We start from the raw sequence: 26,288 nt of genomic DNA, 5'->3' as shown, positions 1-26,288 counted from the left end.
GTGTTAACCACTGTGCTACCATGCAACTATGATGGTATGTGACATGAATTGGCCATGATGGACTGGGAAACATTACTGAAAGGAAAAACAGGCAATGGCAGGCATTTAAAAAATGAATATGTGAACTCCAGAAGTTGTTTATTCCTGTTTAGTGTAAGAGTGGTAAGGGAATTGTAGCCAAACCATGGCTTAGAAGGGAAATTATAGATAGGATCAGATTCAAGGAAGAAACATACAAATTGGCAAGAAAAAGCAATAGGCCTGAGGATTGGGAGCAGTTTAAAATTCAGAAAAGGAGGACCAAGGGATTGATTAAGAAGGGATGAATAGAGTATGAAAGTAAGCTAGCATGGAACATAAAAAATGACTAACAGTTTCTATAGGTATGTAAAGAGAAAAAGATTGACAAAAATGAATGTGGCCCTTCCAGTCAAAAATGGGAGAATTTATAATGGGGAATAAAGAGGAATTAAATTTGTACTTTGCTTCAGTCTTCACAAAGGAAGACATGAATAATGTACCAGACGTGCTGAAATATGCTTTAGTGAGGAGCTGAAGGAAATCAGCAGTAGAGAAATGGTCTTAGGAAATTGATCAGATTAAAGGTGGATAAATCTCCAGGTCCTGATAATCTTCATCCCAGAGTACTAAGGAAGTGGCCTTGGAAATAGTAGATTCATTGGTGGTTATTTTCCAAAATTCTTTGGACTCTGGAATAGTTCCTACAGATTGAAGGGTAGCTAATGTAAGTCCGCTGTTACTGAGAAAACAGGGAACTATAGACCAGTGAGCCTAATGTCGGTACTGGGGAAGTTGTGAGAGTCTATTATCAAGGATACCACTGGAAGGCAGTGGTATAATCAGCCAAAGTCAGCATGGATTCACAAAAGGAAAATCATGCTTCACAAATCTATTGGAATTCTTTGAGGATGTAAAGTTGACTGAGGAGAACCAGTGGATGTAGTTTATTTAGATTTTCAGAAGGCTTTTGACAAGATCTCACATAACTGACTACTATGCAAAATTAAAGCACATAGGATTGCAGGTAATGTCTTGAGATGGATAGAAAGCTAGTTAACAGATAGGAAGCAAAGAGTTGGCATAAATGGGTCTTTTTCTGATTGGCAGTCAGTGACGAGTGGGATTCCACAGGGATCTGTGCTAGGACCCCAACTGTTCACATTATATATTAATGATTTGGAAGAGGGAACTGAATGTATTATTTCCAAATTTGCAGATGATACAAAGTTGGGTAGGAGGGTGAGTTGTGAGGAGGATGCAGAGATGCTTCAGTGCGATTTTGACAGGCTGAGTGAGTGGGTATCTGCATGGCAGATGCAATATAATGTGGATAAATATGAGGTAATTCACTTCGGTAGCAAAAATAGGAAGGCAGATTATTATTTGAATGGGTGTAAATTGAGAGAGGTGGATACTCAGCCAGACCTTGGTGTCCTCGTTCATCAGTTGCTGAAAGTAAGCACGCAGATACAGCAGGCAGTAAAGAAGACAAATGGTATGTTGACCTTCATAGTGAAATGATTTGAGTATAGGGATAGGGATGTTTTACTGCAATTGTACAGGGTGTTGGTGAGGCCACAGCTGGAGTATTGTGTGCAGTTTTGGTGTCCTTATCTGAAGAAGGATGTCCTTGCTATAGAGGGAGCACAGCATAGGTTTACCAGGCTGATTCCTGGGATGGCAGGTCTGTCATATGAGAAGAGAGTAAGTCGGTTGAGATTATATTCACTGGAGTTTAGAAGAGTGAGAGGGCATCTCATAGAAACTTACAAAATTCTAACAGGGTTAGACAGGGAAGGAAAGAATGTTCCCGATGGTGGGGGAGTCCAGAATTAGGGGTCATAATTTGAGGATAAGGGGTACCTTTTAGAACTGAGGTGAGGAGAAATGTCTTCACCCAGAGGGTGGTGAATGAGTGGAATTCAGGGTGGCATGGTGGCACAGTGATTAGTACTGCTGCCGCAAGCGCCAGGGACCTGGGTTCAATTCCCCTGGGTCACTGTCCGTTTGCACATTCTTCTCATGTCTACGTGGGTTTCCTCCGGGTGCTCCAGTTTCCTCCCACAGCCCAAAGATATGCAGGTTAGGTTGATTGGCTATGCTAAATTGTCAGTTAGTGTCAGGGGGATTAGCAGGGTCAATATGTGGGGCTACGGGAATAGGGGCTGGGTAGGATTGTAGTCGGTGCAGGCTCGATGGGCCGAATGGCCTCCTTCTGCACTGTAGGGATTCTATGATTCTCTGAATTCACTACCACAGAATGTAGTTGAGGCCAAAACTGTCTGATTTCAAGAAGAAATTAGATATAGCTCTTGGGACTGAACGGATTAAGAGGTATGAGGGGGAAGGGGGATCAGGATATTGAATTTGATGATCAGCCATGATCAAAATGAATGGCAGAGCAGGCTTGAAGGGCCGAATGGTCTACTCCTACTTCCAGTTTCTATATGAGGCCCCAGCCCCTTTGCATATTTTCTTGTGCTTTCCCTTAAAATGAAGTGATTGTTAACAAAATGCACATTCTGTGTTATCTGCAATGTTTAACTACGTGTTAACAATAGGGATAATGAAGAGTTAGGAGGTTTGGTTAACTACTCTCCACAGAATTCTCAGCATCTGACCTGCTCCTGTAGCCACAGCATTTATATGGCTGGTCCAGTTCAGATTCTGGTCAATGGCAACCTCAGGGTATTGATAATTGGGGATTCAGTGATGGTAATGCCATTTCATGTCAAGGGGAGATGATTAGATTCTCTCTTGTTGGCAATAGCCATTGCCTGGTATTTGTGTGGCATGAATGTTAGTTGCACTTATCAGGTGGCAACCAGGTTTTGCTGCATATAGATTGCTTCAGTATCTGAGGAATGAATGGCGCTGAACATTGCGCAATCATCAGCAAACATACACACCTCTGACCTTATGATGGAAGGAAGGTCATTGATGAAGCAGCTGAAGATGGTTGGCCCTAGGTCACTACCCTGAGGGACTCCTGCAGAGATGTCCAAGGACTGAGATGATTGACTTCCAACCACCACAACATCAGGTGTATACTCACAACTTAAAACTTGAGTGGTCTGGCTCATCTGGCTGACAGGAAACTGCAAGACCAACAGTGGGGTAGTGGGGAGAGGGAAGAAAGTGAATCCATCATTAGTCCAGCAGGTTCCTGCTCCATGATTCCAATGTCACGAGCTCAAGGCAGTCGCTCAGCCAGCTGGAGCAAGCTCCTTTTGACAAGATGCGCAAGCCACCTTGGCAGCTGCCTGAACCCACCACCACCCACCCTCACACGACCCCTGCCATACCATACCAGATTCTCCACAATGCAATGGGAAAAAACATCGTTAAAAAACATTCCAAACAATCTGGTGTTCAAATGTCAGGGCTCACCTGAACAATGCCTGGGGCTGCCTTGTCCTCCTGGTGAGTGCTCTTCATTTTTAGGAGTCCACCTTCTTTCTTCAATAATGGGTCAGTGATTTTGGGCGCCTTTTCAATATGGCATGCGGACACAAAAGCGAACTACGTGCCATCACGTAGGCCTGCCCGCCGACGGAATATGGCGTAACACACCCGGGTGCATAATTAATGAGTTCGGAATCAGAGATGTGGCATATTTTCCTGCCAACCTCTGTAGCGGGAAACACTCCACCTTCCCACCGCGGCACTTCGTCTAAAAATCTCTGATGTAGCACTCTATCAGCACTGCACTGAAATATCAGCCTAGGTTGTTCAAATCGTAAGCTGGGAGGAGCAAGATTCCTTTGAATCAGTTGGGAAAACTTCAGACAGCCAACTTACTTAGTTTCATTTAAAACTTGATGAAAAGAACCAAGTTGTGCATTAGAAACAAACATCAAAACAAACATCAGGTTCAGGCATTTATTACAGCAATGGGCATCAGCTTTTAAATATCTGTATTTAACAAAGGAGGTGCACAGATTATCAGCTCAAAACAAACTTTTGATATTGTTCATTTATATTATCAAGTGCTGATCAAAACAAAATTCTTCAGAAGTTCAACTAAGAGCAAGTTGACGAGGAGGTTAATTTAAAATTACTCTATCCCTATATCTTCACTCTACTTCCAGGCTCTGCAGATAGTTTTAACTTGAGGGAATAATTTATATTAATATTAGATCGACCAAATGTTATACCTCTCCCCCAATTTTCATTTATGTTGACTTCAATGGAACAATGAAGCTGATCCAATATTGCCTCTTATACATTACCGCCCAAAGCCAAAATTACACCCTCTTCATTCCCTGATGTAAAATAGACTTGCTTCTCTTTAATCGAGCAGCTGAACGGGCCTGTTTTACATCAGCAGTGGGAATAGATTCAGCATCTGGAAAATAGATTTTGAGTGTGCTTGCCTGGGGTTAGATCTCTGCCCTGCTGTGAGGGAAGGTATGAAAATCACTGCCATGCTGCCTGAAATGCTTAGCTTACTGATTCCACAATGCGTGTGAAATCATAAGCAAGGCACACCTGAGTTCCTGATAACAAAGGTACCAACTACTAATGAATATATGTCAAATTAACCCTTGCATAATCCTGGATAGAAACAATATCAAAACAAGAATCAAAAAAGATAATTAACATAAAATGTACATTAGTGTTGTATAGTATTTTAGAAGCTATTCTAAATTCAACTTTTGACTGGGACAATGGAAAATGAATCAAGGAGTGTACTTTTTTATTTTCGTGGTGCACTACCACAGAGAACCAACAATATAGGAAAAATAATTACTTATCACATTTCGGAAGAATGAAAAAAGAAATTAATCTTTTACAAATAGTATCCACACACAGGTTGGTCGATACCTCTCTCAACAGTTTCCACCACTGCTCCTTTTGATCATTAAGCAATGGTTGATTGCCAATCAGGACTTTTTCTTGAAGATCAATTGCTGATCAATTTCATGGTTTGTGGTTTCACACAATTTGGATTATCAGTTTTTGGAAATTGGTTGTTTCACATAGTAATGTGGTCAACATTCACTTGCTGAGGAAGTACCACATGTTCACTGGAGAAAGAAAGAAAACTACGTAAGATCACTTCTGTCACTCAAAATAGAGTAGTGTGTTTAACATTAATTCCAGATGCCTTTCAAAGACTTCAACATAACAATGTTATTTTAAGGGCAGAGGTCGACCAAGTAGCCATGTTGAAACATTGCTCATCTTCCCTTGCTTGTCTCTTCAATTCCTGCTGCTGCCGTTTTACAGTGGGCTCCTACTGGGTAGTAATGAATTGACAAGTACATTTTTCACACAATGCTTGAATCAAATAAAGATATTTATTTCCTCTACTGTGCAATGTGGGGAGCAGACAAGAGGCTATTCATTCCACAAATTGCGCACTGCAATTCTATAGACACTGACCTGTACAACTGTCACCCTCACTCTAAACTCCAAATTCCAAAAAGCCTTGCTAGGTCGACAGATGTCTTAAGTGCAGAAGTTCCCAAAATGGAGGAGGTGAGGAGTGCACCAAGACCTGGGATGAGAGCAAAGCAGCAAAGTGCACCAACTCTGCCTCCAGCAGCAACTCTCTGGTGCATTTCCTCGCATCGAAACCATGACTTACAGTAGTGGAACCAGTATTTGCAGTTAAAAGATGGTTAAAAAGCACACAATTTAGCATAAACAAATGGTTGCACAAGAACAAATATGCAACATGAAAGCTCACTTCTTCATCCAAAAATTTGAAACTTGAAGGAAAAAGAAAAACAAAATCCATGTAGCTCAGTGCACTCAGTTGAGGTGGAGTGTTCCCATTTTCACTGTTAAAAATAAAACCTTACTCTGATGTTGATGAATATCTGCCCCATATGGAAATAAGCCATACTGATGAGTTAAGTCCTTACTTCATATATGGTTCAGAGGTATGTTGTGGTTAGACTTTGACCAGACCACCATCGAATAATACAGCACAGAAGGTGGTATTGTATGATTTAATGTGCTTGTGCCAGCTCTTTCAAACAGTTACCCAATTAGTTCCAGTCCCTGCTCTTTCCCCATGCTTCTGTGATTTCTTCTGTTCAAGTATTTATCCAATTCCCTTTTGAAAGTTATTACTGAATTTGTTTCCACCACAATTTCAGTCAGTGCATTCCACATCAAAACAACTTGCTGTGTAAAAAAGAATGTTTCCTTATGTTACTCTTGTTCTTTTTCCACGGTAGCACAGTGGTTAGCACTGCTGCTTCACAGCTCCAGGGTCCCGGGTTCGATTCCCGGCTCGGGTCACTGTCTGTGTGGAGTTTGCACATTCTCCTCGTGTCTGCGTGGGTTTCCTCCGGGTGCTCCGGTTTCCTCCCACAGTCCAAAGATGTGCGGGTTAGGTTGATTGGCCAGGTTAAAAATTGTCCCTGAGATGTGTAGTTAGAGGGATTAGCGGGTAAATATGTGGGGGTAGGGCCTGGGTGGGATTGTGGTCGGTGCAGACTCGCTGGGCCGAATGGCCTCCTTCTACACTGTAGGGTTTCTATGATTCTTTACCATAACCTCTGGTTACCGACCTCTGTTGTGATTCTGAACATCTGCATCAAATCTCTCCTTAACCTTCGCTGCTTAAGGAAAACAACCCCTATTTCTCTAGTTTATGCACCTTCTGAAAAGCCTTGACCTCCTTTCCAGTGTCTGGTGCCCAGAATTGGCTACAAATTCCAGCTGATCAATCTCATTTCAAGGTTTAGAATGTCATTGCTTTGGTATTCTATTCATAAAGCCAAAGATGCCAGAACCTTCTTTACATCTTTCTCAACTTGTCCTTATTTGTGTACTTACACCACCACATAGAGTCCTGAACCCCCTTTGAAATTATTTTATATTTTCTCCTTATCCTTCTTTCCAAAATGAACTCATTCATTCAACAGTTCTGTGTTAAATATCTTCTGCCTTTTTTTTCAAATTTCACATTTGTTTCCATTCCCTCCTGAAACCTGTTTCCATCCAAACCACCACCCCCGCCATCGCCACAGTTTACTATATTTCCGATTTCTGTGTCACCTGCAAACTTTGAAATTGTGCCCAGTATCCTCAAGTCCAATAATATATATTAAGAACGGTAGTGGCCCCAACACCCGATCTTTTGAACTTTAAAAAGGCTCATATAGTTTTGCTAAGCCTGAAAATGTTAACATCCTTCCCGTCCAACAAAATGCACTCCTAATGGAAGACTAGCAAACAAAATCTGCTCAGGCTACCCCTTCCCAAGGTTCAAGACATCCCTTTACAATTAGTGCTCAATAATGTGCTGCCAATGATGCTACCAATAGCCTGTCTGAATCTGGATGTTACTTTATCTTTCTCCTTGCCCGAGTGCCAGTAGGTACAGAGGCAACCACATGAGTGATGCAAACACAGTAGAGTAAGAAGATATTGGAAGAAAGCATAAAGTGAAAAGATATAAAAGCACAGGGAGAAAGGCAGATAGAAAGAGGTAAAAATGGATGAGAGAATCAGAAATGGAGTAGAAAGTTGAGTAGGTGGGGAAAACTATGTCCAGAAGTGAAGGAGTGAGACAGAGATATAGACACAAAAACAGAAAATGCTGGAAAATCTCAGCGAGTTTGACAGCATCTGTGGAGAGAGAGTAGGGCCAACATTTCGAGTCTGGATGATTCTTCGTCAGAGTTAAGAGCAAAACAAAATCAGGGTTGGGGGAGGGGCTGTATTTGGACAAAGGGAATGTAAATGAAGATGAAGACGGCTGAGAAAGGTGCTTAAAGTGTCCATAAGTGATCAGAATGTAGACAGAGATACAGACAGACAGATATTACAAATCTGTATATATCTAAATGCAAATGAAGGGATTGAGAGGCAGAAATAATTGAGGACATAAAGGAGGAAAAACAGGCTGAAGTGAATGAGGGACAGAAGTCAGGGAATGACCCACAGATGACCTGGGCTGACAATTTCAAAATGGCAAAACAGATTGGGAATTGGATCTGGTGTTACAAAGAATTTGACAGCACTGAAACAGGTCATTTGGCAGAACAGATCCACGCTGGAGTTCATGCTGCTCGTGAGCCTCCACTCACCATACTCCATCGCACCTTATCAACATATCCTTCTATTCCTTTCTCCCTCATGTTCTATTCTAGCTTCTCCTTCACACATGTTCACTACTCTTGAATATTATGTTAAATCTTAATTCTTCTGAACTTAAAAGGTAATTTAAACATTTGCACCTTGCTTATCCATTGGAATAGATCTTGATTTTGTCCAATCGTGTAGAACAGGTGGTAATGAGTCAGAGGCTCATTGGATGAATTTAATGGAAATGAAAATCAGGAGGGGTGTGAAACGGGCTGCCAACTCAAGTCAACAATTCCCGCACATTGATGAAAAGAACTGCCTGTCTGCTTCAAAAACCTTTATATTAATATCATTATAAATTTGTTCAGAAGGTAAATTAATTGATAAACACTATAATAATATCATACCGTCATCTGGGATACTGTTTGATTTGACATATTTTGGTGCCTGTAAAACAAAATACAATGAATATTTCTCTTGTGTACTGACTCATCCTGTGGATCTGTAACTTCACAGCTGAATACTGCACTCCTTTTCTTTACTTTTGGACATTTTTATTTGAATGCAAATAGTGTAAAATGTACATTGTTTGAATTGGAGCCAAGTGTAGAATCGAAAAGTCTGTCAATGTTTATAATACTAAAACCAAGTCATCACATTGCCTCTTCATGCATCCCTCAAAATGACACATGGAAGCTGGGTCCGTCGCAGCCCCAGGATAAAGTTTCAGAGGAACCCGAGACATGCTACGTGCAGGTCCATTGGCTTGTGGACCTGCCTGGCACTCATGAACCAAACTCCCAGGTAGAGACGGATAGCTCCATGCTTTATGGATATCTTGGAATAGCTGAAGGCAAAGGGAGTAAATCCTGACAAAAAAAATCTGAAGTGGAGCTCAAAGGTGGGCTGATGTCTAAATATGTCATCTGTCCAGCGGCTCCTGCAACCCAGCCAGGGCCAAACATAGTGCTTTGCAATCCTTTAGACTCAACTGGGGAGGTTGGAGAGGGGACCCTGAAATTTGAGCAGCCCAGGGTCTCCATAGATTTTGTCCAGGTTTGTGCACTGGAGAGGATACTGCAGCTTCCCTGCAGAGTGTTAACACAACATGGGAGACAGTGATTAAGTAATAAACCCAACTTGTTTGGCATAGAGAATAGGTGCTATGGGCTTTCTCTGATATCAGGAGGATCATCACACCCCACTGGTCAGCCACAGCACACCTCAAGATGGCAGCCGTTGACTATTAAGGTGCTGGCCCGCCGCAGTTCAGTTGCTTCAATGGGAGCTTGGAACTTAGAGCTTCTACTCAGCAAGTGGATGAAATTCATCACACCAGACAAACAAACAAAAAGTGTCCAACTTTTCGTCTGACAAGCTGGAATGTCAGGATTGACAGTGACTTGCAGCTGCTCCATAACACGTGCAAGGCAGCTGTGATCAAATAGAACTTGGTAAGCTGAACATCGACATAGCTTCCCTACGAAGGGCCAGGTTCACAGAGAGTGGATCACTGAAAGAAAAACATTACATATTCATCTGGCAGGAGAAGAGTTTTGAGGAAACACATGAGTAAGGTGTAGATTTTGTGTAAGGAACTCCCTATTCTTGATGATAGAACTCCCACAAGTGGTTCAGAACGTGCTCTCTCCATTTACCTTTCGACTCAAACAGGGTCAGTTAACCTCATGAGTATCTATGCTGCAAGACTGTGCTCTATTACAGAGGCAAAAGACCAGCTCTATAAGGAGCTTTATACTGCTATCAGCAGAATCCTGAAGTCAGAACATCTTTGCCTACTGAGGGATTTCAATGAAATAGTGGTCACAGACCATGCACTGCCTTGGACATCATGGCTTGGGAGAGATAAATCAAAATGGAAAGAGACAACTTGAGCTTTGCTGCTTTCACAAACTTTGTGCAACTAATAACTTTTCTCAGAACAAACAATGCCACAAGGTGTCCTGGAGACCCCAAGATCAGAGGATTGGCATTAGTTTGATCCAATCATCACCAAATGTGACCCTCTGAACAGAATTCTCAACACACACTGCCACTACAGTGCTGGCTAATACAGGTCACATGTGCACAAGGGTTAGGATACAACTCTTGAAGTTTCTTAACACAAAGCAGAAGTGTCATCCTCGTATCAATGTCAGTCATACTGCTTGCCCACAACCTGGTTGAATAGGCAATCATAGAAGAAATCATAGAAACCCTACAGTGCAGAAGGAGGCCATTCGGCCCATCGAGTCTGCACCGACCACAATCCCACCCAGGCCCTACCCCCACATATTTACCCGCTAATCCCTCTAACCTACGCATCTTAGGACTCTAAGGGGCAATTTTTAACCTGGTCAATCAACCTAACCCGCACATCTTTGGACTGTGGGAGGAAACCGGAGCACCCAGAGGAAACCCACGCAGACACGAGGAGAATGTGCAAACTCCACACAGACAGTGACCCAAGCCAGGAATCGAACCCAGGTCCCTGGAGCTGTGAAGCAGCAGTGCTAACCACTGTGCTACCGTGCCGCTAACCACTGTGCTACCGTGCCGCCCCGTGTGCTACCGTGCCGCCCCGATCTCTGGTATTCCCCCACACAATGCAGAAGTGAAATGGGACATACTTTTGGACATCAGATGCAACACTACACTCACAACATATGGGAAGAAAGGGCAGAAATTGCTGACTGGTTCGAAGTTAACATCACTGGGAGTGGCATCATCACAAGGAATGCAGTTGTTCAAGGGTGGACAATAATTCAGCTTTGTCAGCATTGCCTGCATCCCGAGGACAAATTTTAAAAAGCATGAGAAGTGTGGGTGAAGGTTTGGAGAATTAAAAGTGCAAATTTTCCTGAGAGGTGTAAGCCTGACTCAAAGTGGGTAATGCAGCAAATCACACTCACGTGCACTGCACTGAACTTACATTCTGGGTTGAGTTCATTTTAATTTAATGGTCAAGTCACACACAGGAAATACCTGTGATTGGTAGCATGATCAGTGGTGAGAGAGATATTTCGCCCACACATCCAAATGACATCACTGCAACATTACTGAAATATTACAATGCAAATAAGCACATCCTGCTCCTTTCAACACCAGGTCCACGAAACGAACTGAGATCTGGCGTGTGATTTTCAAACCCATTTCTGGTTGCTAATGACCACTATACACTCAGATATTGAGCATGAAAATTCTGAAGATCTAACCCACAATCTGCATCATGCTGATATCTATTCCTTTTCTGCATACCTTAACCCAAGTTCTGAAAACTGTTACAGTAAAGATTGAGTGTCCAGGGATTACAAGGACTGGTAATCAGCAATCTAGTTATTTGGAACTAAACTAAATTTTGAAAAGAAAGTTTTTTTCTCCTATCTCTCTATCCTTCATGCAGGTGAGCAGGATCACAAACACCTCAACAATCACTGCTTACCCTACCATTAATAACAGAAAATATCATTTATATTGCACTTTTAACATTGTAACATTTCCGACAGGCCTTCACAGGAGAGCTGGACACAAAATTTGACACTGAACCACATAAGGAAATATGAGGGCAGGTGAGCAAAAGCTTAGTCAAAGTTTTATAAAGTGTCTTAAAGGAGTCGAGAGAAGTGGAGAGGCAGATGGTCTTGGGAGGATATTCCAGGCAGCTGAAGCCACAGCTACCAATGGTGAAGTGATTAAAATTGAGGATGCGCATGGCACCAGAATTGGAGGAACATAAAATTCTCAGGGAGTTATGGGATTTGAGGAGGTTACAGAGATATGAAAGGGTGATACCATGAAGAGGTTTGAAAACAGGGATAAAACTTGAAAATGAAATCACTGTTTAACTGGTCAGCAAGAACAAGGGTGATGAGTGAACAGAACTTGATGTGAGTGAGGAGGATACAGGCAGCAAGAATTGACAGCTATGATTTATGTGCAACAAAGTCCCCCTGTGTGTGAAGACAACTACTTCGCCGGTGGGGAAGATCTTGAACTGAGATCTCGCCGCCACAATTCCTGTTACGGCTCTCTCATGAGAGTAAACAGCCATAATGGGATTTGCTCCCGCTGTAAACGAACCCTGAGAATCGCAGCCACTGTCTTTCTAAACAAAGCATGTAAATAACCTTTAACATTACTGCATTACTATAAACAGACTCCTACTTACCGATTGTACTATCGATTCTACTTCTTCGTGACTACAACAGAAGGGGCTGTCATCAATTGACACATTTTTGCTGAGGTTAAAAAAAATTATTATTAAATATGCTCCATAAAGTTCAAGCAATAACATTTACAACTATAGTTACAAGAATTAAAAAATGATTAAGTGCTGATTCATTTTCCATGGTACTGCCCAGCTCTTAGCAGTTCATATCTTCCGACTGGTTTGTAATGCAAGATTTTGAGGTTATATTCTCAGCAAAGATTGGCTATTTTGAATTATCCTGTATAATATTAAAGACAAAAGCTGAAAATGGAAAGAAGTGAAACAAATTAACATACAGGGACCATAACATTGTAATAATTCCCTCCCAGCTCTTAATTCCGCCAAACTAAGTGACTGATGATGTAATAACCATGTCATCTCATGTCCAGGTACACTCAGAAGAAATAAATGTCATGAACGGCAGGTTTTGGTTTGAATTGGGAATTGCACAGAACTTGCAGTCAGGTCATTTGGACCATGCCAATGTTTATGTTCCACATGAACCTCCCCCCTCTCCATTTACTTCATCTCACCTCAGCCTTCCTTCCTTTCTTTCTCTTTTAGCTTTTCCATTGTCACCACATTGCTATTTGTTCACCCATCAAATCAACCACTAGTTATGGATTGGGTGGGTGATTTTACAGCTGGATGCCCTTATGCTGCTAACTTCCCCATTTATTTGGGGGGGGCGGGGGGTGGTGGGTCTAGCACTGATACACACTGGTTTGTGTGCACTAGTAGCTGGGTTCATCTCACCCTATCAATATATCCTTCTATTCCTGTCTCCCTCATGTACATATCTAGCTTCCACTAAAATGTTGCCTATGCTAATCGTTTCAATCACTCCGGGCGGCACGGTAGCACAGTGGTTAGCACTGCTGCTTCACAGCTCCAGGGTCCCGGGTTCGATTCCCGGCTCGGGTCACTGTCTGTGTGGAGTTTGCACATTCTCCTCGTGTCTGCGTGGGTTTCCTCCGGGTGCTCCGGTTTCCTCCCACAGTCCAAAGATGTGTGGGTTAGGTTGATTGGCCAGGTTAAAAATTGCCCCTTAGAGTCGGGTAAATATGTGGGGGTAGGGCCTGGGTGGGATTGTGGTCGGTGCAGACTCGATGGGCCGAATGGCCTCCTTCTGCACTGTAGGGTTTCTATGATTTCTATGATGATAACAAGATCTGCGCTCTTGGGTATCTGTAAGATGTAGCAGGTCAGTTTTCCCTATATACACAGCAACAAAGATGGTTCTGCATGTCAGGAATTAAATTAATGAACAAAATTTAATACAAGTTATGTTTACTCATTTTGGAATTGACTTTGAGGTGAATGCATTGCAATACACAATAAACCCTTACAAATATCTGTTAAGGTTTCTTAAAAATATTCAACCACCATTATAGTTAGAGATTATTTAAACTCACCAACTAATACCACCTCCATCAGTCTTCTTACAGATTAAAGATTGCCAGTATTGGTGAGTAGACTTAATTACTTCAATAGCAAAATTCTACAAATAAAATACAAGCATGAAGTTTATCCATCTGCATGACTCTGAATAGTCAAAGTTATCAGTAAAATTGTTTAAAAATGGTAAAAGAGGGACAATAAATTTAAAAGGGAACAATTTTCCCAACTCTTTGATTTTGAATGATATATAATTAGTTTTGCACAAGAAAATGTTCCTATTTAGGAAAGTATATGAGAAAAATTATTTCCAGTAACTGCTATTTTTAATATGACTTTTCTACACATATACTACAGTTGGGAGCCAGTGTTTCCTTTGCAATTTACAGCAGAGTTTTAAATGTGTGTGAAAGAAATACCATTTTGGTACCAGTAGCAGACAGCATAAACCTCACCGGCAGGGTCAATAAATGGGAACTTAGAAAAAACAGCCACTTTCTTGGATTTATTTGATTATATTTCCATGGACAGAAGTGGTTTTAAAATGTGCCTATAGAATAAAACTTATGGAGTGGCATGGTGACACAGTGGTTAGCTCTGCTGCTTCACAGCTCCAGGGACCTGGGTTCGATTCCCGGCTTGGGTCACTGTCTGTGCAGAGTCTGCATTTTCTCCGTGTCTGCGTGGGTTTCCTCCGGGTGCTCCGGTTTCCTCCCACAGTCTGAAAGAAATCATAGAAACCCTACAGTGCAGGAAGAGGCCATTCGGCCCATCGAGTCTGCACCGACCACAATCCCACCCAGGCCCTACCCCCATATCCCTGCATATTTTAATCCCCCTAACCTACACATCTCAGGACACTAAGAGGCAATTTTAGCATGGCCAATCAACCTAACCCACACATCTTTGGACTGTGGGAGGAAACCGGAGCACCCGGAGGAAACCCACGCAGACACGAAGAGAATGTGCAACCTCCACACAGACAGTGACCCAAGACAGGAATCGAACCCAGGTCCCTGGAGCTGTGAAGCAGCAGTGCTAACCACTGTGCTACCGTGCTGCCCAAAATGTGCTGGTTGGGTGCATTGGCCATGCTAAATTCTCCCTCAGTGTACCTGAACCGGTGCCAGAGTGTGGCAACTAGGGGATTTTCACAGGAACTTCATTTCAGTGTTAATGTAAGCCTACTTGTGGCACAATTAAATAGACTTTAAAAACTTATTTTAAATTCACCAATTAAATATGATGGGGTGTCTGAACCAAACATCCTGGAAGACAATAAAGGATATGTAGACATTCCTGCAACAATTCACACTTACTGATGCTGCAGAGTCCTAATAGCTTGAATTCAGCAGGGGTCATTGTTTGTGGACTCTGCCTAGGCAGTGTGGAGATGGGAGTTAGTAGGAAGTTTGGAGTTCGGTTTTACACAAAAATAGAAAGTAAACGGTATAGTTTGGGAAAAAATTAAAACAAAATGCTGTCATAGAATTCCACTGCATATAATAATCAATTCATAAACCAGGAAAATTATAAATTAACTTGACACTGTTGGAAATTTCGCTTGGTCGAGTGGTTCATGGCTCAATGGGTAGCACTCTCGCTTCTGTGCCAGAATGTTGTTGTTTCATGTCACAATCCAAGACTTGAGCAGATAAATCGAAACTCAAACTCCAGTGCAGTACTGAGGTAGTGTTGTGCTGTTGGTGGTGCTGTCTTTCAGATGAGACATTAAACTGAGGCCCCATCTGGTTTTTCAATGGGTTCGGCCCACTAGCAGGCAAGTAAACGCAGGGCAGCAGCAGCATTAGGACACAGCGGAAACCTCCCCGACAAGTTACTAAAAGATGCCATCAGCTATTTTGAAGTAGAACAGGGGAATTATTCCCAGTGTCCTGGCCAATATTTATTTCTCAATCAACATTACTAAGAAATAGATTATCTGGTCATTAGCAAATTGCTCTTCGTGGCAGGTTGCTGTGCACAAATTGGCTGTTGCATTTCCTACATTAATGAAGTAATTTTGAATTGTAGTCCTCATTGTAGCTCTAAAGGATTTCGGGACATCTGGATATTGTGAAAGGCACTACATAAACACAAGTATTTTTCTCATTTTAGGGAGTTTGGGCAGAATGAATATCTTCTGCAGGAACACAAAATAAATTAGGCAGTTAGGCGTTTGTAAACATGGAGATGAAACATTAAATCTGTTCATGCATCATCCATTGTATTCACCCCAACCTCCTCACTGATTCATCTACACTGCAAAAGTTGCAAGGAACACCGTATTCAAAATAAAGCATACCCGGTCTTTGAATTCTCCATTGAAACCTAACTGGTTTTCTGGCTTCCCATCAGGAACCTTGTATAATTTAAACCAATTTACAGTGGCCTCCAGGTAGCCTGGCTTGTATTTCCTGACATCACCAATATCTGTGGGTTGTAAATCAAAAATGTAATTCACAATAAAAGCAACATTTCCACAACGCAGCAGAACAACATTCATTGAAAAAATGGCTTTAATGCATTCCGTCTTTTCCTTTTGAAAAGACCAATGCTAGACCAGAGACCCGAGAGGTTGACTCCTGTAATCTACACTTCAATGGAATGCGTAACTGGTTGAAGCTGAAATGTACCTTTCCTTTTAAACTTTCTAAAATTTATCAGCCGATGTTGCCCCAAAACCTCATGGAGTTAGAAGATAATGATACTCGAAGTTGAACAAACATTTAGTTTACAGTGCTCAGAAGGGATATGACAAATGATTGTAATATGTTTTTTTCAGCACTTAAACACTACTCTGTATCCATGACAATTTAGTACAATTAAAGCACATATTGCAATCAACTTTGTCTTCCTGGTTTATTAAAAGTTGTACCATTTGACTCAGCGGTGGAATGTCCATCTCTAAATCTGGATTCAAGCTCCACTCCAGAAGTACTAGAGCACATAATTTAGGCCAATGTTTCAGTGCAATGCTGAAGGATTCCTGTACAGTCAAAGGTGCCATCTGTTGGATGAGATGTTACACCGAGCTGCTGTCCCAAAGACACAATTCTAAGAAGAGCAGGGCAGTCTCCACAGTCTCCTGGTCAATACTTACCCCTCGATAGCAACTAAATAAAAAATGATTTGCTCATTTATCTCACTGTTATATGTGGGACCGTTCTGTGCGTTAATTGGTAACTGAATTTGTTTACACAGTACCTTCACAGCAAGAGTTAATCAGCTGTAAAGCATCTTGGGATGACCCGAGACTTGAAACGGTCTATATAAATGCAAGTTGTTTCTTTCGTTATTTTTACTTCAAGTGTGAATTCTTTATTAAGTGCTCTTAACTGATATAAACAAACATACATGTTCAGCCTAAACATCATTTCAATCAGTTTAGGAAAGGGAGAACTACCATAGCTGCAATGAAGTTTCACATCATTCAGCCAATGCAGCCTTTGAAAAGCAGCTGTGTTTAGCAACAGCTGAACACACACGAACCATGTGTCGTACACAACACTTGTGCCACATTCACAGGATGCTTATACAGACTTCTTTGTGAAGCTCATACTGAAACCAAATGAGGTACACACAGCAATCAGAACACTTGGTGAATGCTGGCCACAGTTACCAAGTATTGGGACACTATAACATGGAGAAGGGGTTGCAAGGAGCCAAAGCCTTACTGAAAACCATTTTACATTTGTCTAACTCGAATTGTTATTTTTCTGATAATTCTTGGTGACTTTAAAGTTTAATGCGACAGTGGTCGAACACAGTTACATTCACTGTGAGAGTTTTAAGAAACTGTGTCAAAATGGGGCGGCACGGTGACACAATGGTTAGCACTGCTGCCTCATAGCGCCAGGGACCTGGATTTGATTCCCGGCTTGAGTCGTTGTCTGTGTGGAGTTTGCACGTTCGTCCTGTGTCTGTGTGGAGTTTGCACGTTCGTCCTGTGTCTGTGTGGGTTTCCTCTGGGTGCTCCGGTTTCCTCCCACAGTCCAAAGACATGCTGGTTAGGTGCATTGGCCATGCTAAATTCTCCCTCAGTGTACCCAAACAGATGCTGGAGTGTGGCGACCAGGGGATTTTCACAGTAACTTCATTGCAGTGTTAATGTAAGCATACTTGTGACTGATAAATAAACTTTACTTTAAAAAAAATGACTTTTTGCACTGCATAGTTTTCTACACTTTAGTGAGAATGAAGAAATATTTGTGGTCAGTTAGAAATTTATCTGGTCTAAAAATCACAAGTAACTCAGAATTTTCCAGCCTCTCCCACTGGCAACATCTGGTCCCATCAAAGTTGACCTCTTGCAGCGGGTTTCCCTAGCTGCAGGGTGGGTCCGCGGGTCCAAAAGATCCCATCGGCCAATGGCTCGCCACATCCATTGTAGGAAGATCCGGATAATCCCGGCCCACAGTCCAGACGTGTGTCATCTTAATTAAGGTGGTAGGCCATCACTAAAATATGGCTCAGGGGAGAAATCCAATCTTCTGCTAAACTGTTTTCACTGGGGGATCTGGCAGCTGTATGTGCATTGCAGCCTGTTTCATCTGATTACTGCTTGCAAGAATTAGGCCGTTTGTATGTGTACACACACACACCCAATCTTGCATGGAGCAACCACTTCAAAGGGAAGGTTTACTCAAAAACAGTCCCACAATAGCTCCAGATTGGGTCAGACAAGTCAAATTTCATGAAAAAGAAAAAGAACTACAGATGTTGGAAGTCTGAGATAATCTTTTTTTAAAATTCAGTAAATACAAATACAAAATAGTACTGCCAGCATCTGATTAGCTTTTTGATAAAACCTCTCCAGAATAGAAAGCTGTCTTTTTTATATCTTTCAGTTTTCAGTTCTGAGAAGGCCACTTACCCAAAACATTGTCCTGTCACTTATCTTTATGGATGCGCCCTTTGCCAACAGCATTTCCTGTTTTATCTGAGAGAGTCTGGCTACAGGGAGAAAGAGGACGGCACGGTGGCACAGGGCCAGGGCCAGGGACCCCCCCCCCCCCCCCCCCCCGGGTTCGATTCTCGGCTCCGGTCACTGTCTGTGTGGAGTTTCCTTCAGGTGCTCTGGTTTCCTTCCACAGTTCAAAGATATGCAGGTTAGGTTGATTGGCCATGCTAAATTGCCCCTAGTGTCAGGGGGACTAGCTAGAGTAAATACATGGAGTTGTGGGGGTGGGGCCTGGGTGGGATTGTGGTTGGTGCAGACTCGATGGGCTGAATGGCCTCCTTCTGCACTGTACAAATGTATGATTACCACTCTGAGCTCTGCCTAGGCCTAGGGTATTGGGGCCTTGAGTTTTGAGGCCTTATTTATATTGTTCTAGCAGTAAGTTAATTGCAATTCTTTCTATTTTTGATTCTAAGGGGGTGATTCCCCAGCCTTGCACGTTCATGCACAGATCGAGCTGGGGCTGCATGGGACTGGAGAATTGTGGGGAGGAGGTACAGCGGGTTCAGCCCCGGGGAGAACCTGCTTTGGAATTTTCCCCGCATTCGAGTGCCAATTTAATCCCAGTGAGGGCGGGAACCAAATAGCTGTCATTACATCATTTGAATATGCTGTGTCGGTTTTAAGATGGATTCTCCCCGCTCTCAGGATTCTCCAACCTTTAGGGGCAGGGGAAACCTGGCATCACTTATTACAGATTTCCAAAAATGGAAACCAGTCGTGATGGCCACAGCAGAGCCATGATCGCAGAGCCAGGTTGACCCCTCCAGAGTGCCAGGTTGGCAGTGCCAAAAGGGGGGTCCTGAAACAGTGGTGGGGTTCCGCTAACTGGATGAAGGGGGGGTGATTACCCAATGCTGCCGAGAAAGGATGGGGTGTGGGGGAACCCCCACACCCCACCTTCATGTCTGTGTGTTGTGGTTGGGTGGGGGGAGCGGATTATGGGAGGTTGCCTCTCTGGGGTCTAGGGTTGGAGGTGTTCCTCATATCTGCGGAGTTTCACAATGTCCATGGTGGGATAAGGGGTGGGGCACCTGTAACTTAACTTTGAAATCAGGGCAAGGGCAGCCCGATCTCCGAGGTGCCGGTCTTGCCAGCATCTGTAGGTCCCCAGTCCAAAAAAATTCTAAGCGTGGGAGAATTCAGTGAGAATCTCCCCAGGCTCCAAAAGAATTTCTAAGTGTGGTTGAATTGCAAACTGAATGGCACTGATCCTCCCAGCGGGAATATCACTGGTTTTCCCACCGTGGACAACACTTAGAAATCCTATGGGAGAATTGTGCCCTAAAACAAAATTTCACTACAGTCTTTCTAAAGTGGGACGACCATCATCTTAGGCTGTGATTTTCTGGCCCTGACACTGGAAGGGAGTGAAGTGTAGGTAGGTGTTCCACTTCACCACCAGCTCAGGCCGGACTACCTGTTACATCATAGCCTTAGAGCTTTAGCTGCAACTATATAAGGAGAATTTGAATGCTCAGTGACAGACCAACACACCCAGCAGTCATTGGTGAGCCAGGCTGGCAGCTTAATCATTAACAGTACATTGGAGTACTGCAAACCAACTGGATTTTGGGTTGCAGGTTATAAATGCTGTGACAAAGGAATCATTGCTTCAGAGCTTTCATTACTAGGAGTGTCACCTTGAAGCCACCTGCCTACCTCCTCTATCCTCCCTCAACAAGAACGACTGTCACTGGTTGGTCAATCCATCATGTAACTCCCTCAGTGTTAAAGGCAATAAACATTCTAGACTAGTTGAACTTGCCATGAAACATTTGTGCTTCCGGGTCCTCGAGGTTGATAGCAATGATTTTCCAGTCCATTTCCCCTTCATCAATAAGAGCCAATGCTCCCAACACTTTTACCTGAATAACTTCACCACAAGAACATACCTGGTAGAAAAAGTGAAAATACAGCAGTTAAATCTCATATGAAAATATAATGATAATGCATTGATAGTTCTCTCATTGAGGTTTAAAGTTTATTAGTGTCACAAGAAGGCTTACATTAATACTACATGAGGTTACTGTGAAAATCCGCTCGATAGACAGGTGTCCCGTCCCACATTACTAATGCTTGTAAGTCTACTGTTTAGTTCTGTTCACTTATCCTGTTGCTGGTTAATAAATCCATTGTGTAGTTTATAGCCTAAACTGTAGTCTACCCTCATCTAAGATTGAGGAAAATCATACTGGTACATCTGATATAACCAGCAGCTAAATACAGTGATAAACACTTTCTATTCAATTCCTGAGCTCACCACAAATTAAGTGAACATTGGTCAGGAAAGAACATTCAAACCACCTCAATCAAAGAGGAACTACATACTTTTGATTTCAAGCACAGCAGAATCTGGGAGACAAATGCATAGTACCACCGTATAATTATTACAATGCACCCCAATGTAATAATCAGTTTAAGGGTAAGTGGAACTGATCCACTTCAGATCAGCCATGATCTTATTGAATGGCGGGACAGGCTCGAGGGGCTAGATGGCCTACTCCTGCTCCTATTTCTTATGTTATGTAAGCTAAAATTAAGCCCAAATGATATTCCTCTTTATCCTGAGTGTGAATTTCCTGTTTGAGCAGTTAACTCTTCAATCCATTATCATTTAGCATTTTTCCCAGCCTCTCTGGCTTACATTGCCATGAGATTTTATTGCTTAGGAGGCACGGGTCTCTCAACATCCTAGCTAAAATCAACAGTTCAGCTTTGGGAGGCTAAACTTATTTTCCAAAATTTTACCTTGTACTCTTTCTTAGTTAATTCTGTGAAAACCAGGAAGTAATCATTTTACTCAGATATTTTGATGAAATCTGTGGCAAACTTTGCCAAATTAGTCGTTAACAAAGGGCATGCAAGCATGTCAACAATCAACATATTTATCAGCAACTGCCATATCTTACACACACACACAGTTTCTGAACTGTTGGAGGCAGGCTGATAAGGTTGCTTCAGTTATTTAGGTGCCAGCTGTAGGTCAGTGATACCAATATCACTTCTGCATCAGAGAATTGTGAATTCTAGCCCCACCACCACTTCAGATTTTGAGCACATAACCTAGGGGTCTAAACTGACATTTCTCCAGTTCTTATGACGTGCTGCCTTTCGGATGGGGTGTTAAACTGAGGCCCCAGTGGGCATAAAGATATCATGTCACTATTCAGAAGAGGGGGAATTTCTTGCCAACATTTAACCCTCAGGCATCATTACAATGGATAATTTGGTCACTGTCACATGGCTGTTTATGGGACCTTGCTGTGTGCAAATTTCACTGCTGTGGTTCCTAGAACAGTAACTACATTTCAAACTTAATTGATTGGCTGTGAATGACTTTTTGATGTCTTGGAAGTTGTGAAAGGTATATATAAATGGAAGTATTTTTTTCTTTATTTGCACAGAAATTTCCCAAGATTCTATAGAACATCTTAAACACAAACCTTTCAGAGGATTTTGCAAAAGAGGATTTTATCAACGACAAGCGGTTTAATGATGTCGCCTTTTATGCAACCCCAAGCATTGACTCAGAGGAAACTCAACTCTCAGCAAGAAGCAGTATGTGGCCTGAGGAGAAGATAATGAGTAAGATAAAGGAGGTGTGAGTCTCCTTTTATAAACCCACTCAAAACATTTTTTTTAAGTTTGAGGAAAGTTTTCCATCTATAGAATCATAGAAATCCTACAGTGCAGAAGGAGGCCATTCGGCCCATCGAGTCTGCACCGACCACAATCCCACCCAGGCCCTACCCCCACATATGTTACCTGCTAATCCCTCTAACCTACGCATCCCAGGACTCTAAGGGGCAATTTTTTTAACCTGGCCAATCAACCTAACCCGCACATCTTTGGACTGTGGGAGGAAACCAGAACACCCGGAGGAAACCCACGCAGACACGAGGAGAATGTGCAAACTCCACACAGACAGTGACCCGAGCCGGGAATCGAACCCAGGACCCTGGAGCTGTGAAGCAGCAGTGCTAACCACTGTGCCGCCCTGGAGATATTTTACAGGATTATCCTCTACAAAAATAAGTTCGGTAAATATCGCTGTTCCTTCATAAATCCTAAACGTGCGGCTGCAATAAGAGCCTAGTGGATTTCATTTCGGACATTTTCTCCAATGATTGAACAATGCAAATATACAACAACATGGCTTAGTTTGACTAATCCATTTGTTGGTGGCAGGCTTTCTTGTGCAGTGCATGATGTAAAGTTAACAGATTTACAACAACAATATTGTGTCCGTTTCTTTCAAAGCCTAGCTGTCGTATAAACCCCTTCCATGTCTAGCTCACCCCATCTCAATGTTCGACTTCAATTTCCCTAAAATTAACCCTTTAATCTTCACTTTAAAGGATGATTTCAACTGAATTCTCACTTTATTTCTGTATTTTAATTCCCGTTATGGTTATTTTTGCAAAAAACTTGTGGCAGCCAATTTACACAGAAAAAGTAATGGGAGAAATAACTAGATTATTTGTTTTAGTGATGCTAGTTGAAGAATAACAGTGTCCAGGACACTGGGGAGAACTTCTCTGTCCTTCTTCATCAGCCCGAGGGGGTTTAACACTCATCCGAGAAACTGCATATCCAACAATGCAGAACTCCCTCAAAATTGCACTGAAATGTTGGCCTGGATTATGTTTTTTTGGGTGTCACTTGTATTGCCCATCCTTAATGGCCCTTTCACTCCCATTTCAACCACATGGCTGTGGATCTGGAGCCACATGTAGGCCAGAACAGGTAAGGATGGCAAATTCCATCAAGTCATGATGATTAATTCCAGATTTCTACTGAATTCACCATTGCCGTGGTGTGATTTGAGCCAGGTCCCTAGAGTATTACCCTGGGTGTCTGGATTACTAGTCCAGTGATGATACCACTACACCATCAACTTCCCCTTGTGCTCTGTAGTGAACGTTGAACACACAACCTTCTGATTCAGACGTGAGAAAGCTACCACTAATTAATTTCTAGCTGACTAATCAGTCATTTTTAACCCGGCTCTGTATTAATATCTATTGATTCCTGGAAATTAATTTGGTTAAGTAATAGAATGTTTGAAAAACTAACCCTTGATCCAATGTCACAGACATCAATTGGATCATTATCACCACCACAGTCTGTATGAGGATCCTTGTGACAGGGATCTTCCCAAGTCTGTCAGGTAAAAGAATTTTAAGTCAAACTGGATTGCTCTTCAAATGGCCATAGTGCACGTCCTAGTGTGGCTGTAAAAAATGTGGTTGTAGTTCTCATGGAAAAATTGATGGATTCATGGAATGCAAAACATCATTGAAAATCCCAGGATCCCATGTAGTAAAATTGTCTATTAAACATCCTTCACATTTCAACATTTTGTCTTCACAACCTTACTTCAACAATTTGATCTACTTTTACATTGCTTTCTTTTACTTTTTAAATCTGCTTTTATAAGTATTTATCAAATTGTCTGAAGTTTCAGGAGGACAACATTTCTGATGGATCCACAGGACATGGAAAAATGTCCGATGTGTCTCCAAGTCATTGAAAGCTGCCTCTTACCTGCAAGAAATGAGAAAAATGTGATGTGAACACAAAGTAGGTTGGTTTAAATTGCTTAATTACTGAAAAATAACCAATCGATAAACATAAAAACACATATCAAATATATAATGTTTCACAAAAATCCCATTGTAAAAGCAAAAGAAAACAACCATTGCCCTCAAAAACTGGAAAAAACCTTTGAAGCATAGTCAAGGATTATAGGGAACAGGCTGGGAAATGGAGTTGAGGCCTTGATCAGATCAGCCATGATCTTACTGAATAGTAAAGCAGGCTTGGGATTGTGTGATCTATTCCTCATTCTATTTCTTACATACTCTTATATCATATCCTATCCCATTCCCTTCTGTCTTGCACCCTTACCCTCATTCCCTGTGTCCTTCCCTCGGTCTCCTATCGCCTTCGCTCCAATGACTCCTCTGCTCCATCAACATTTCCTCTTTTAATAGCTTTAGGGGTGAAGCTTAAATCAAGTCCGTGGATGTAAGAATAGATTTCCTCTTCCAAAATGGTTGAGAGGAATGCTGCCATGTTTTAGGACCAGAAGACTGGAATGTATGGGAAGATATAAGTTAGATGTGTGCTCCAGTGCCTAGGGTATTTCTCCCAGTATTTAGTTACATTTGAAGGTCTCTCACTTGTGCCAGGGATGTGTATCACAGTTCCCTCATTGTCACCGGTCCAATATCCTTGAATTCCCTAACTTACACCAGCATGGAATGCCTTCAGCACAGGGACTGCAGCAGTTCATGGAGAAGGCTCATCACCATCTTCTTGGGATAATTTGGGATGAGCAATAAATCTGGATTTGCCACAACTGGCCACGCTCCAAGAATAAATGAAAAATAAATTTGACAGATACTAAGACTGAAGAATAGAATACGCTTCTCTATCTTTTGCCCCACTGCATAATTTTCATTCCAGTGTAATATTTTTAAACAATATGTAAATTAAAGAGTAAGGTCAGTTTCATGTCCGAGCTATATGAGGGGTTGTGGGTTTCAAGCAAAAAGAAAAAGACGTGGCTTGCACATGTAAATTCAAACTAACAACAACATGTTTATTGAAAGAGATGTTCTTTGCACAGAACAGAAACTGAAACTATACAGTAGCCTGTGAAGCACACCTAATTACATCATCATCATGTTATCAGCTCTTAAAGCAATCATGCAACCAGCTAAATATATAATTCAGCTGCCCTCACACTTGCATTCTCTGCACACATTGCAATTCTAAGAGCCCCTCACTCATAATTTCGTGACTTTAATAATCCTCCTACCTCTCCATTTCCTGTATTTCCCCTGTTCCCAACCTTGTTGCTAACGTTATTTTGATTTTTACTATTCTCCTCAAGGTTGCTCTGGGAACAGAGTGATCTTGGATTCACAGTGCCAGTGACAGCTTTCTATTTCCTTCCCTGATACTCAGAAGAACCTTTCTTTTTGCACTCGCTGGTACTCTAAGAATTAGACTAACGAGAAGCGGTAGTAGTAGCTGTCAAACAAAATTAAAGCATGGGTAAGAAGTTAAAATAGTCGTTGGAAACGTCTGACCTCGCCTGCGGCTGGGATCCTCTGATGCCACTACAGTGAATGAGTTTTGGCTGAGCGCCAAATTCTCCATTCTCACTGGCAGTGGGAGCAGGGTGAACAAAATCGGAGAATGCTATCCAGTATCTCCACTGACTAAAGTGTGAAAATGTTCCAACTTAAGGTGCGTGCACACAAGAGAAAATAACTAATACACGAGGAAAAGAATTGGGCCACCATTTTTGCTTTTGTCTTCTTCATTCCTTTAAGGTACTTCACCCTCTGAGCAATCTTCAGGAAAGATCCAACATCCAGAATGAGCAAAACACTAAATCTCTTCATACCCTGGTGTCTTTGACACTGATGGACAATCGTGTTGATCTTGATTTTGATTTGATTTATTATTGTCACATGTATTAACATACAGCGAAAAGTATTGTTTCTTGCGCGCTGTACAGACAAAACATACCGTTCATAGAGAAGGAAACGAGAGAGTGCAGAATGTAGTGTTACAGTCATAGCTAGGGTGTAGAGAAAGATCAACTTAATGCAAGGTAAACCCATTCAA

General features: G+C 42.0%; 2 protein-coding genes across 6 annotated transcripts in view; both read right to left on the bottom strand.

Annotated features, from left to right (window-relative positions):
* Nucleotides 1-4,949, bottom strand: part of LOC144494809 (uncharacterized) — a 37,580-nt gene extending 32,631 nt beyond the window's left edge. Inside the window, exons 1-2 of one of the 3 annotated variants that reach the window (XM_078214177.1) lie at nucleotides 3,412-4,949; nucleotides 2,931-3,119 (exon numbers count right to left, since the gene is read on the bottom strand). In XM_078214177.1, the coding sequence (XP_078070303.1) occupies nucleotides 2,931-3,119; nucleotides 3,412-3,459 (237 nt within the window). In that variant the 5' untranslated portion in view covers nucleotides 3,460-4,949. The remainder of the gene's footprint in view (nucleotides 1-2,930; nucleotides 3,120-3,411) is intronic. The other 2 variants (XM_078214178.1, XM_078214179.1) reach the window with 2 other exon arrangements.
* The window catches only part of LOC144494808 (inorganic pyrophosphatase-like), a 49,528-nt gene continuing 27,129 nt past the window's right edge, over nucleotides 3,890-26,288 (bottom strand). The window contains exons 5-11 of one of the 3 annotated variants that reach the window (XM_078214174.1): nucleotides 23,721-23,807; nucleotides 20,410-20,536; nucleotides 15,984-16,111; nucleotides 13,696-13,781; nucleotides 12,239-12,308; nucleotides 8,478-8,517; nucleotides 3,890-5,051 (exon numbers count right to left, since the gene is read on the bottom strand). In XM_078214174.1, coding sequence (XP_078070300.1) covers nucleotides 5,023-5,051; nucleotides 8,478-8,517; nucleotides 12,239-12,308; nucleotides 13,696-13,781; nucleotides 15,984-16,111; nucleotides 20,410-20,536; nucleotides 23,721-23,807 — 567 coding nt within the window. In that variant the 3' untranslated portion in view covers nucleotides 3,890-5,022. Of the gene's footprint in view, nucleotides 5,261-8,477; nucleotides 8,518-12,238; nucleotides 12,309-13,695; nucleotides 13,782-15,983; nucleotides 16,112-20,409; nucleotides 20,537-23,720; nucleotides 23,808-26,288 lie in introns of all 3 variants that reach the window. The other 2 variants (XM_078214173.1, XM_078214175.1) reach the window with 2 other exon arrangements.

Source organism: Mustelus asterias, chromosome 6 (genome assembly GCF_964213995.1).
Source record: "Mustelus asterias chromosome 6, sMusAst1.hap1.1, whole genome shotgun sequence".
Classification (NCBI taxonomy): Eukaryota; Metazoa; Chordata; class Chondrichthyes; order Carcharhiniformes; family Triakidae; genus Mustelus; species Mustelus asterias.
This window is presented reverse-complemented; position numbering and strand designations above follow the sequence as displayed.